Below are 14,000 nucleotides of genomic sequence, written 5' to 3' on the forward strand. Positions count from 1 at the left end.
GTCTGACAAATCTAGGTGGACAGAGAGAGAGCGAGATTGTTGAGCAGTTCATCTTCACTCAATTTGTCTTTGCGTGCATCCCAGCACCCCCGGAGCAGAGGCTGGTCCATCATCATGGGCAGGGCTAATTGGCTTCAAACAAGAAAACTTATACAGCTGCCAATCAGGTGGTTATTTTGGCAGCTTCCTGCCCCTTTATGTCATCTGACACCACTCCCATCAGCTATGGTTTATAACGAGAGTGGAGGGCTGAGTCGTCATTCTAGAGAGTTCTGTCCTTCCCCTCTGAATCTGATTCATGAGCTCTGAGCAGCAACTTTGACTTCTATCAGTTGATGAGACACTGTCACCTTGGTGAAAACGCCTTTTAGAAGTGTTAGTGCTGCATACGCCCTGGCGTCCTCGGCTCTGCGACTTTAAGACTTTGAAGACTGTCACTTGATTCCTTGTGTTATCCTCCATCTGTGGCAGTCACTCGCTCCCTCTGATTGAGTGTTTTGTACATCCGTCTCCTCCTGGATTGAGTTTGTCACTTCTCCTGTGTTGAGTGAAGGTATATTACTTTTAATATTTCAATTCTGCTAGTTTATTGGTGTATTGACTTTCAGTTTTAATTGGGGGGGGACCTTTTGGTTTTGTTTTTTATATAGAGGTATATGTATTACTGTGTGTGTGTGTGTGTGTGTGTGTGTGTGTGTGTGTGTGTGCGTGCATGCGTGCGTGCGTGCGTGTGTGTGTGTATGTTCTTTGAAATGGCTCTTAAGGCTTGGTCAGGTTGCAGAGGACACACTAAATAAGAGTGCATGCCTGCTCTAGAAATAGCCCAGAGAGAGATTGCTATCATTAATTTATAGCCACAGGAGCCAAATTTGCTCCTGTGGCTCCATCTCTGGCTAAACCAGTTGCCTTTGTTTTCCTGTAATATCAGTGCCAGTGGTAGGACTACAGTACTTACAAGCTGTAATTTTCCACTGCACTTGGTCTGAGAGCAGGGATGCTCTCTGGTGAACATTGAGACCCAGTTCAGATTTGTTGTACACACACACATATCGAGAAGTGATATTTACATGTAAGTGTAAGACTGATTTAGTTCCCTTAATGAAAATATTTTCAGTGAAATTTGGACAGCTATTATGCTGCCATGATAAATTCATCATTCATATCATATTCACATGTTTCTTGCTTGATATTGAGACCTGTGGTGATCACCAGCTAGAATTTACAATTTACTTACTATTTGACATTAAAAAAAGAAAGTTTTGTTTTTGATTAAAGGCTGTTGAGAGATACTGTTATCATTGATTGGGGTTTCTCTATGCATTTCTCTGTGTAAACAAAGTGTTTATTTGTTGGGTTGTTGTTTTATAGATTTTGTAATTTGTTGGTGCTTCACGATAATTACATTTTTTTTTTCATGGCAGCATTTCCTCATGTAAAGACAACCTGTTAGTCTTCACCAAGTGAAATGGAACTGTTTTATGTGACTCTTTCTCTTCCTGTACCTCTTTAGCATCTTCTTATGACTCACTGACTTTCACATTTACTCATGAGCCTCTTCTAGGAAGACCTGTTTTCACTCCATTCTCACCTCAGTCATTTTGATCAATGTCATAATCTTTATGAGCTGACTCACCCAGCCAAACACTGAAAGCTCCTCAGCACAGCACTGTGATTAACATAGCCAAGTGAGCAGCTCCTTCTAATCTGAAAGATTAGCTCTAATTTGCCTTCAAAGTGATTGGGCTTTGATGTCCCTAATGTGTTCCTAAATCCCTTTGTTCTCAGCTCAACCTTTGTCACACCCGCCTGCCTGTTCTGTGACTGAATTAGCAACTTGTCAGAGATATTAATATGATAGTCAGAGTCCATATTTGTCCCAAGGTGCTCTCTGTGTCCCTGTGTCCATGCTCCGATCTGCTATCACTTGTGACCATCAAAGCAACCATCATATTTTGACCAAATCCAACAGACTTATCCAATAGCGTGTAATGTCTTGGCATAGTTTTGCATTGCTCACTGCCTCCACACAGTACATGTGCGTTTCAAAAGATAAGAAGGCCTAACCACAAGGCTGGCTTTGTACTATTCACCCGGCAGATGGAAAGAAAGACAGGCAAACACATAGAGTACAACCCCCCCGCCCCCTTTCTGTGTATAGAAAGATTTACTCTATACTGGAAATGTATGGGTGTTTGTCCATGTGTGTGAGCACGCATGTTCTGTAGGTGCTACCAGGTGCATGATACATGCATGAAGAGTGTGTGTTTCATGAACTACAAACTTTTACACCACAATATGTGAAAACAGTTGCATGTCTTTTCAGCTGAGTGAGTTTCAAAAAGCCAAGCCAGTCGTAAATACTATTTGATTCTTTGCACTTCATTTAGTTTATTAGTTCTGGTTATGCTTGCTGATGTCAGATGGATGATTTCCCAGAAATGGTTTAGTTCTAGGCTGGTCTACTTCAGGGAAAGCAACTTTTAAAAGAACCAAGCATCGTTTTGCTTCCACAAAGTATTGCAGGTTAAAAGATGAGATAATGGAGTCATTGTCAAAGATTTAGAGGGGAGAGAAGTGGTTGGTTCGTTTGGCTTATTTTTTAATTCATTTTTTCTCCTCTATGATCTCTCTGTTGGTACTTAATCAATCTCAGTGTGAAAGACAACACCTTTGTGTCTGCGGTATGGCCAGATCACATTTCTCTGGCACCCTGTTTCAACCTACAGCCTTTTCACCATGTAGGCCGACAGTGAAACATGGTAGTTATAGGCTCTGCTCTGTTAATAGCAGATGATCAGGTGATAACCTTGGTAAACAGATTGTAGATCGTGAGTCTGCAGGGGGTGGAGATGGAGGGAGGAGGCAGGCACACAGTTGGCAAATAAGTTGGACTTAATGGAAAAGTACTGGCAGCACAGTGCTGCGCAGTGTTGTGGGAGGGGGTGGAGGGCAGAGATATTCGTAGCAGAGGAAGAAGTGATGAACCGGTGAAGCTGGGGAATTGCCAGACGAGCATTTATCCACCTGTAGACAACAGATGTAGACAAGGGAAGCTTCCTGTGTCCTGAGAGAAACAGCCATCGCTGAAGGCGGTCATCCATGCCTGCTTTCTCTCAGACACGGTCACAAGACCTTGCTGAAGCCGTTCTGCGTATGTGCGTGTGTGAGTGTGTGTTGATTCATGCTGGGCAGTGGGAGAAAGAGAGATAAACACATGCTTGACCACCTGATACTGTTGGCAGTAGGTGTGAGACCAATTTTGGAGGCAGTAGAATAAAGTTTTGGAGAGTTTACCATGTAACATTACCACCTTTTACTTACACTTATGTCGGCACACACACAGGCGCTGCATGTGCTTGAGAGGGTTTTCAGCAGAGGCCTTGGTAGAAGTTGTTTGCTGGGGCGCGTGCTTAGTGAAAATATTACTATGCTTTTTTTTCCTTAATTTTTTTTCATTTTCCTGATGGGCTCCACTATTGCTCTTGAAGCCCACTCCTGTTACAATTGGCCGTATAGTTCAATGTTTCTTGCATTATCCAATGTATTACATAGTTCAGGACAGCTTGGCTGCTAAGCAGAGGATAGACACAGCAGGAGCCAGATGTACTTTCTCTATCTTGTTAGTTAGGTCTGTTGCATTAGATACTCGCCCAGTCAACATTCACACACATAGCATAGCACATTCCAGAAACAAGGCATGGACAGTGGTTGGCCTGTCCATGTCCGGGTAACTGGCCAATTATTCTCGGTTGCGTTTAAGTCCAACCTTTGTACGGGGCAGGGCCAAGCCCAAGAACGTAAAAGTGTATCATTTCCTAATATCGGGGCTCTTTCTGACTGAGATCCTGCGGGAGCTCTGTCACACTGAGACCAGCGCTGCCTTGCTTTATATGTGACCATAATAAATATTGCATCAGAAAATTGAAGACTGACTCCGGTCTGTTCTTGGGCTTTCAACAAAAGAATCGGGAGCTAACACTCCTTTACATTCAACAACACCTGTTGCTCATTAACTCTTCCCATTAACCATTAAAATCATGTATTGTGTTAGCTTTTGTCTGACCTGGTGGTATTTGTGATAGATCAGACCCTCTACCTGCTTGTCTTTTTTAGAGGTGATCAGTTACTTGTTTGAAATTTATGACTAGACCTGTTCATTAACTAGGTCTGTTTCTAGAAAGTTTTTATTGCTTTATTACCTGATTGACTATGTAAGGCATGCAAAGTATATGTAAAATCTGAAGACCTTAAAAGCTGCCAGTCACCTCTGTCACACTGACAATCTACCTCCAAGCTTTGGTGTGGATGATTCTCCTGCTGTCACAGCATTAAAGGCCTGAAGACCATCTGACAGTTCACTTTTGTTGAAGAACTCCCTAAGATTTCTTGTTGGCCGGTGGACATCAGTAAGTGTTCCATTTTAATTTTAAGAGCAATACTGAACAGTCTGATTGTCTTAAGTAATGGATCTGGGACCCAAGGGATCCCCTTAGGTCTGGGACCTAAGTAGTAGGAGCGGAAGGCTCTGAATAGTAGAAGCATAAGGCTCTATGTTGTAGGAGCTCTTCAGTAGGAGGCACAGAGCTTCTGAAGGGTAGGGGATCAGAAGTTCCCTAAACGTTAAATTTTTGAGTAGGAGGAATTATTCCTCTGAGGACATCAATGCTCCGAAGTAGGAGGCATAAGGCCTCTGAGTTGTAGGGAAATCAGTTCCCTTAGGACAACAGTAGGCGCCAGACTAGATGGCTAAAATTAAGTGAAAATCTAAGTTGGAGGTTTTGCTGGGTTACTTGTTTGTCTGAGTCTGAGTGTGAGGGTAGCTTAGCGCCATGGGCTATACAGCTTTTGAAGGACAATCTAGATGATACATCTCCTGAAGGTAATGTAAGCTGGGACATGCCATATATGAGAAAATGTTTAAGTAAACAGGAAGCAATGGTTAACCGCTGTTTTCCTAACTCCCTTCAACCCTGCAGCTGGTCCAGGGAATGGAGCAGAAGGAGGGGGGTCTCAAACACTAGGCAGATTTGGGTGTGGACAATAGCGACGATAACATAAAAGTAATAATGAGTTGGCCCTACTAATATTTTTTTACAATGTCTATCAACGCTCTGTCATTTGAAGCCCACGTATAAAGTCTGTCCTGATGAGCTGTCAGGTTTGTATATTATATGGGGAAAATGTTTTTGTTGTTGTTGTTGTTGTTGTTGTTATTTTCCTGAAAGAGTGATTTAGAGGGAGAGAGACAAAATGGGGGATACAAGCGGATCTGGCAACCTTGAATGTGCAGAGCCCACAGTTTCATGTTACCAGCAGACAGCAGAGGAAGTGGGGTGTGTGAGAAGTGTGTCGTGTGAATGGTGGGGAAGTGGTGGCAGTGGTTATTTCAGTATTATTGTGACAGCTACAATTTTAATATCTTTTTCTTCCACAAGGACAACATTAGTTGTTAAAGTGTTGACCATTATTAACACAAACATCATTCACGTGCTAAATTATCCATAGTACACAGACCTTTTAATAGCTAAGCAGAAGTTTGTAAGCTATTGTCAAAAATCATAACAATATCAGCAATACCAATGACAGTGAAAGCTGATTCGATTTAGGAAAGCTTACTTTGTCGCCGTTGTATACTGACTTACTGTATCTACCTGCAGGAAACTAAATAAATGCTAAGTAAATGCTGTCTGATAGTTTTTTAGGTGGGTAGACAGGGGTGATGCAGTTGGACTTGAAGGGTCTCAAGTGAGGTCTGACATTGGCTTTAGTGCTGAGTTTTACTCTTTTTTGAGATAAATAGAGGTGGTAATTATTGGTCAGTGTACCCTGTTGGTTTAATAGTCTGAAGCCTGAATTGATCACTAAATTTTGTAATATGTATTAGTTTGTTTTTAGAGGCAGATAATGAGCATAAGGTTGACAGGTGAGTGAAGTTCACTGTATAAGTGATAAGAACATTTTGGGTGATACGCCAAACCAGCCTGATGGAGAGGACATAGAAGTACAAAGATCTTCAAAAAGGGTCTCATAGTTTGAATTTAGCAGGTGTAAGTCAAATCTGTGGCTTCAGTATAGCCCAAACCTGTGGGAGAGAGAGAGAGAGGAGCAAGTGCACAGAAACACATAATCATGAACATTTGTAATCTGACAGTCGACAGTTGTATTTTATTGTAAAGTTATCATGTTGAAATGTTGGTTTTGCACACTAAAAATCATGTCTTCCTCTTCCCTCCTGTCACACATGATACATTGCTTAAACACATACTTACTGATGTTTAAAATGGAAAGCAAAACAATGTTCATAATATAAATTAGAGCTATTGCCTGGGGTGTAATTCAGCAGCTCAGGTGAGATAATTTAATCGACGTACCCATAGAAGTAAGCTACATCATACAATAGTGCTGAAAGGGGAGGAGGCAGTGTTTCAGGAAAATGTCCATATGTCTGCCAGTGACAAGTGACATTTTTATTTTAGTACGTCTGATTTACAGTTTCTTGATTGATTGATTGGTACCCTACCACACCAAATCTAGAATCATTATTTGTGTATAAAAAATGATAAATACAACCACAACCAATATCACAATTAGGGCCCGACCGACATGGATTTTTTGGGGCCGATGCCGATTCCGATATTAAGGAATTAAAAAAATCCGATAACCGATATATCGGCCGATTAAATTTTTTCATTTTTCAGTTAAAAAAAAAGACGACATACCTGCTTTGGATGGCTTAAATATAGTTCCAAACACGTGTTACAAAGATATAAATTGAAGGGAGAACATTTTACTATTTTCAAATACTTTTATTATCAGAAATTGTGTGGAACAAGCAGCATATAAACAATTTGAACAAAAAATCAAAAATATGATGTGCAAAAAGGCATTATCATCATGTCATCGTGTTTAGCTTTAAGGTGCTGCCATAGGTTGGTTGTGTTTTTTGCTTTTTGTTTGCTTGATCCCTGGCTTACAGAAGCTGCACAAATATTACAGACTGCTTCACCAGTGACATCCTTGGTGAAGTAGTTCCACACCATACTGCGTCCACCTTCTTTTGCCATCTGTAAAAAAACAGTAAGACATATGCATTAGTTAAAAAATAACATTACAAATCTGTCTAGTTACATGGGCCATTTTGAAACTCAGACATTAAGCATTTGTCTTACTTGTGTTCACATGAATATGGCATGTACACTCCTGGCCACCTCATTAGACTAAACCTATTACTTTTAAAATGTTGTTGACTGTAAGAAAGCAGATAATTCTTCTTTATGGTTATTATTGAAGTGGTAGTGGGTGTTGGTGATTCATTGTAGATCGGGTGGTTGGTGTGAGGAGCATCATATTGAGGTGTCTGATACTTTGTCAACCCCACTTACATGCATCAGAGGGTCAAAATACTCTGAACAACCCTCAATATACTGCTCTGCACACCAACAGCAACACGCACTATCATCTCAGTAAACATAAGTCTCTCTGACAGTGTCAACATTTACAAAGTAATACATTTAATAAAGCAGAATTCATGGTAGGGCTATTATTGGTGTGCATTACATTGCACAGTGTCTACTGAAGTGGTCAGTGAGTGTATTTAATAAATTATTATCTGTAGGTAATAGGTATGTGGATAAACAGCGTCATAAAAGTCTGGTAAAACATGATTTGAAATGCGCCTCTCTGATGTCCTCTAAACGTGCGTTCACATTTTCTTTCCTCCATGAAGTTATAACTTAGACCAGAAACGCTTTTTCCTCCTCTACGCCACAAGTTAAAAAACACAGTCCGTGCGCTGCTGTAAATGAATGCAGCCCACAAGCACGGCGAAGACGCGTTATCCTAATGTGCTCCGGTCTTATGTAGTCTGCTAGCATGCAAAGTGTTTAGCAAGGTAATATTTAAGCTAGGTTATCCTAACTTTAGCTTGCTAACGTATCAGTCAAGCGCGACAGACACAACGAGGCTCGCCATGGGAAATGGGAAACTTACTGAGTTATTGTTTATTTCACATACTAGTTATAAAGTTATCATTGAGGCAAACCGCTCGGCTCAGTAAATACGCTGTCGGCTCTTCAGTCTTCTCACTACTGCTCTCTGCTGTGGGGTGACCGTGGAGCGGGACGTGAAAGGAGTCGGAGCGCCCTCTACTGGATACGTAACGCAATTACATAATTTCTAAGAAAAACACCATATTTCCTGCATTTTATTAGTAAAAAATAAGTGTTAACATCGGCGTCAATCGGATTACCGATTATTCTCTAATGGCTAAAATCGGCCGATTAAATCGGCCGACCGATAAATCGGTCGGGCCCTAATCACAATATATATCTATAAATACAATATGCCATTATTAATGACAAGCCTAATAAAAATGCTGTCACTGTTGTACTTAAAATACTTTTACACTTAATTTTGACAGATGTGAGTTGACACCACCGGTTCTCAGCTGCCCACACTATATCTCAAAAGGATGGGAAAATAACCTCCATCCTCTTATGTGTGTCTGTGTGTGTGACTTTGTATGTGTATATGTGGCCATGTGTGTACCCAGAGATTAACCCTGTCTAGTCAACTGTGGTTTCCAGCTCCCTATTTTAAGGCCTTATCTGTCACTTTCCTCTTATCGTATCCTGCTCATTGCTGTCCTGTAGATGAATTTCACTGCCCAGTAATTAACATAATTTAGGATTTGTTGTTGCTGTTGACTGTTTGTTCGAAGCTGCTGCAGCTTTACAAGATTTATTCAAAAGTATAGCTTTTAGTGTTTTTTTTTTTTTTTTTTTTTTTTGCCTGTAAATTGACTCTTAAACCATTTATCTAGTTACAGTAGGATGAGCCACCCTAAGATGTCACTGCAGTTCATTTGTATTTTCTTGCATCTCAGGTTCAAATGCAACCTAACCCAAAATCTTGAGGGAAATCTTGACAAACTCCATGAAAAATTTGGGTTGAAGTTTGTCAGTCATCGTGCTGAGCAAACGGAGTTCTCTGCAGTGCTGTGGCAAATGCCAGCACTCCCCTTGCACTCATACGCCACATTTCAAAGGAAATGTGATGCAAGTAAATCATGTGAATCAATGCAAAATATGGCAGTGAGATCTTAAAGTCACGCAGGTTAGCAACAGTAGCAGACGCAAGAGTTTATGACTTCCTTAATGTACTGATAAGTCAAAACTATGTAAAAGAAAAACCCCACCCAACCACCCACCTGTTTTCTGTGTTTGCAGTGTGTGTATGTGCACATGCACACAAGAATGTGTGTGTGCACTTGTGTCTGCTCATGTTTGCCAACATGTGTTTACATGTTTGTTTTTACATGTGTGTTTGGGCTGCTTTAAAAAGAAAGCTTGTGTTCATCACGTTTAGATGACTGACTCTGTGAATAGATGTATTACAGTGAGAGTTTGTTTCCTACAGCAGACCACAGTTAAGCAGTGACTTGACATCCTTTCAGGAAACTATTTCCTACAGCTAGCGAAATTCAGTTGCCATTAGGGCTTAACAATATGGTAAAAAAATAAAAATCATGTTGGCGTTTGTTTTATAGATATTGTGATATGTTTGCGATTTTAATAGAGCGATAACAATTTGCATTTTCACTGAAAAAAGTTTTTAAAATGATGATGATATGATTTTTTTTCTTACAACAATGTTTTGTCACATTTTATTTTTATTGAAAAATTGCAGCTTCTCCAATTTGGCTATTGCACTTGCCCATATTGCTCTTCTGATAATATTTTGATTAATTGTTTAGCCCTAACTGCTACGTCAGAGCCACTGCTTGTGGCTCTGAAAATTAATCCGGTGTGCTAAAGTAACTAAAATGCCTGAAATGAGACTCCACTCTTTTCTGTTATGCTTTGGATCAGAGGTCAGTATCTTAATTAGCTTCACTGAGTCAAGCTCTGATCCAAAGTGATGGGGCAGATCCTCTCTTTGGTAAATGTAGGACAGTCCTGTAAGTTTCTATAGGCCAGCCCAGGCGAATGTTTGAAGCATGTGACCCACTTGTTGGGAGTGTTGGTTAGTAAGCCAGGTCCAGCAGGGCTTGGTTGGAGGTGGGCTGGCTGTTCATTTGGCTCTGGAGCAGAACCCAGTGAGACCTTGGGAACCCACTGCTGCTCCATCCCTGCTGAAATGTTTACAGAGCAAACAGTCCAACTCACAAACATGTATAACGTGCTTGTGTCCGTGAGGGATGGAGGGAGGCGTGGTGAGAAAGAAAGGAGGGTGTAAGGTCCATGGCAGCTTTGGCCCCAGCGTAACTTATAGAATGGGGTTGTTTTCCTTCAGCGCTGCTTTCCAAACCACTATCCAAAACGGGCTGATGGACTTGAATATTCCTCCAGTATGACTCCAGGTTTGCGCCTGTCTGTCTGAGTCTCAGCTTCTCTCTCTTTCTCTCTGCCTGACCTGTGGAAAGTCTTGCACAAGACACAAGTCTTGCACAAAAAGCATCTGTCATCATGCTTAGGTGAAAAGTATCATCCAGACATGAGAGTGAGGAAAGAGAGAGAGAGAGAGAGAGAGAGAAGGGTGGGGGGAGCAAGAGACAAAGAAACCTTAGGGAGAAAAAGAAAGGCAGACAAACTGAGAGTCTTCAGGGAACTAGAGAGAATTAGACTGCAAAGTTATGTATGACACGATGTCCAAAGAACTCCGAATGTGTCACTCGGGAGCAAATATCCTATTTTTTCCGGGTGTTTAGGGGTGTTCAGGGTTTCCCTGAATGGTCCTGTGTCCTGTGGATGGAGGAATACCCTCTAAACAATATCAATACTCCATGGGCAGTTTAACTTCCAGCAGCTGCGGGAGGCCATATAGAGTCTCTGGAACAGCTCCAAACATTACTTTCTGTGTTGACTTGAGCCTTGTCCAACAGTGCCAAAAAAGTAAGTTCATTTTTTTATGACTGCTTTGAAATAAATGGCACAGCAGGGGTCCCATGCATCCTGTTTGGCAGAAATATATGAATCTCTGCAGGCAGAGCAAATATTTACTGAGATAGTTTAAAATATTGGGGCAAGGTTGACAACTGGTTTTTCACTTACTGGACATTTTGCAGTGACCAATGAAAGTTGGAAGGCTCAGACAAGCCAACGCACTGCTGCACTGTAAACCAGATTGCTGTGCCTTTTCAGGAGACTAGTAAGAACTGAAGAGGCCTCACTGATCAAAAGCATATCAGTGACATTAGATTTGAAGCAGATGTGCTTAGTGGGAAAAGCTTTGCCAACAGTCAATTCACTTACCAATCGCTGAAATGGGGAAACAAGATGATTGCAGTTTAAAAGATTATTCGCTGTATTTTTTGTTAATCTCGGCAGCACCAAAAATTAAGGTGCTGCTGAGGTGTTTTTCTGAGAACTTTTGAAATGAAATGAGGAAAAAAAATGTGGACAGGCTTGCGTCATGTGAATTCAGTATTAGGTGGTGGTTGGTTTAGGGTTTTTTGTTGGTGTACCACATTGTTTTTTTGAGCACTGTGGATGTTATTTCCCTGTCTGGTGTCAGGCACCACCCAAAAAAAGCAAATGTGGGACAACTGAACATTATAGGGTAAACACTTATGACTATGACATATGACATATGTGAATTTCCTTCGGGATGAATAAAGTATCTATCTATCTATCTATCTATCTATCTATGGTCCATAGACCTAAATGGAACCAAACCTTAATTCATGTCATTCATAACACTTGTGCTTACCCCTGCTATTTCATGTGAAAATAGCTGCTGTGAACAAGGTCTTTTGATCCCTGCATTTCAGAGTGCAACAGAAGTGTAGTATAGTGTTTTCTTTGGTAATTGCCTGAATAGTGGCATGTAAGGCTTGAGCCACAGTATTTCATCATCATTTCTACTTATATGGCACTTTTCAAAAGAAAGTTACATGTTCAAAGACTGTTAAGGGACAGATCAATAAAACCTAAAGATAGTAAGGGATAAATAGATTCAACCATGAGGATCAAAAATTGATGGCAAAGCAAGGATGAAAATAAATAAAATCCAAATGTTATGATAGGTGACTTAAACAATGAGACTGACAATGATACAACTAAAACAGAACAGGTTAGCCAGTAACAAGATGTTAAAACAGTAGTCTAAGTTTTACTGCAGATGTTTGAGTGCACTGGAGGTGCTCTACTTCTTTTTGATTAAGACAGGTAAGCAAGGCACTGTAGTTCTCAAGGCAAGGTAGGATTCCATGTATAATCCTGTCTGAATTGCTGAAATTCAAGACAGATGTAATTCTGACAAGCTTTGATACTGGCAGACATTATCTAGGCTTTTATCTAAGACAAAAATGTAGTTTACGTTCCACAGTGTGTGGTACATGGGGGCTGTTGTGTCTATACAGTATGTACACACAGTACACACATACAGAACACATGCACATGAGCCATGTGAGCAAGATTATGAGTCTTTTGTTTAGTTTTGTGTAGATTCCCCCTCCTCCTTACCCATTCCTTCCCTGCCCACACATAAACACATTCACCAGCACTCACATATTGACCTCCTACCCATAATTTTCAAATGCAGTCCCTTTACAGCCCCTTTCCTTTTTCCTCTCCCCTCTCTCTCCATGTTTTATGGTTCCAGTCGGAGCAGTGTCTCATGAAGTATGATTAGCCCTTAAAAACAAAAAAGCGTCTTTGTGATCATGGAAATGATGTGTTTGTTTCTGTTGAATTCATTTTTGTCTGTACAAAGGGTGACATAATAAAAGACACTTATTTATAAGAAACTGCCTCACTGTGATCCTTTGGACAGAAAATCAACCTTGAGGACTGAGTAATCTGTAGAATAAATCCGTTAATTCAGCTTCCCTAGATAGCATGGTAGAGTGGATACAGTGTAAAAACAGTGTAACATTAGTGATGTCCATACAATACAAAGAAGTGGAGGTTGCAGTTCCCACTCAGACACATACTCACTCCTCCCTCGCACACACTAACATGGCTCTGAGTTGTGCTCACTTACTGAGGTTTGCGGTTGAACCTCGGGCCATCCAACCACTGAAGAGAGGGGACAACAACTGTCCGCCATCTTGTCAGTGCTGCCGAGCATATGGTGAGACCCTCTTCACCTCTCTGACTTTTCATTCTTCCACCCCTCACGCCCTGCCTCCTCCTCCTCCTCCTCCTCATTCACCTTACCTCTCCCTCATCCTCCTCACCCCAAGCCAGCAGAGCTGGTTCATTTGAGAAGACAGCTACTTTTACTTTCTTTTCCTTTTCACCGCCACGACCTTCTTCTCTTTACCCACTTTGATATCAGAGGAGAAATTTGTAGCTTCTCTTTCCACCTCCTTCACCCTCCTCTGTTCAATGACTTGAATACCTGCCACCTGATTTCTGCTCGTCATTGTTCATCATTTGCGCTTAATAGCTTTCTGCACGCACTGAATATATTTCAGCATTTTGTTTAAAAATCATCTTAGGTGGCATTTGAATTTGTGCAAACCTGCCTACCCCGCCACCCCTGCCATCAAATCCTACAGATATCTTTTTTCAGCAGTAAAAAGAAAAAAAGGCCTCCTGATGAGCTCTTTTGTTTACTTATTTTATACCATATGTTAGAATGATTGAAAACACTCATTGCAGACATTGTTTGTGTATTACTTTTTTTTTAAGGTATGAATTTCTCATTGACTGTGATCTTTTTCCTCTTTCTTTATCCATTTTCCCTACACAGGTAGCTCATACTCAAGACAACAATGGCTCTGAATGTGGCAGGTCTGCTGGTGATGGGGTTATTCTACATGCTGATTTTGTGCACGGGCATCTGGGCGTCCCTGCGCTCTAAGAAAGAAGAGAAAAAGTGTACCGGAGACGGCATGGAGATAACGCTGCTGGCAGGACGCAATATCAACCTCCTAGTCGGCATCTTCACACTCACTGGTAAAGCAATGGCATTGGATAATCTTTTTTTTTTCTTTAGTCTTCATATTAAATGTTGGAGTGCTGTTGCTTTGTGAAAAAGGGAGAAGCCAGTGG

The 14,000-nt window shown here is 41.0% G+C and overlaps 1 protein-coding gene across 2 annotated transcripts in view; it reads left to right on the forward strand.

Annotated features, from left to right (window-relative positions):
* The first annotated feature begins 240 nt into the window (after window positions 1–240).
* Window positions 241–14,000, forward strand: part of LOC115375000 (high affinity choline transporter 1-like) — a 28,702-nt gene continuing 14,942 nt past the window's right edge. The window contains exons 1-2 of one of the 2 annotated variants that reach the window (XM_030074352.1): window positions 241–553; window positions 13,699–13,904. In XM_030074352.1, the coding sequence (XP_029930212.1) occupies window positions 13,721–13,904 (184 nt within the window). In that variant the 5' untranslated portion in view covers window positions 241–553; window positions 13,699–13,720. Of the gene's footprint in view, window positions 554–11,641; window positions 13,075–13,698; window positions 13,905–14,000 lie in introns of those variants that run through there. The other variant, XM_030074267.1, reaches the window with a different exon arrangement.

This window comes from Myripristis murdjan, chromosome 1 (assembly GCF_902150065.1).
Source record: "Myripristis murdjan chromosome 1, fMyrMur1.1, whole genome shotgun sequence".
NCBI classification, from domain to species: Eukaryota; Metazoa; Chordata; class Actinopteri; order Holocentriformes; family Holocentridae; genus Myripristis; species Myripristis murdjan.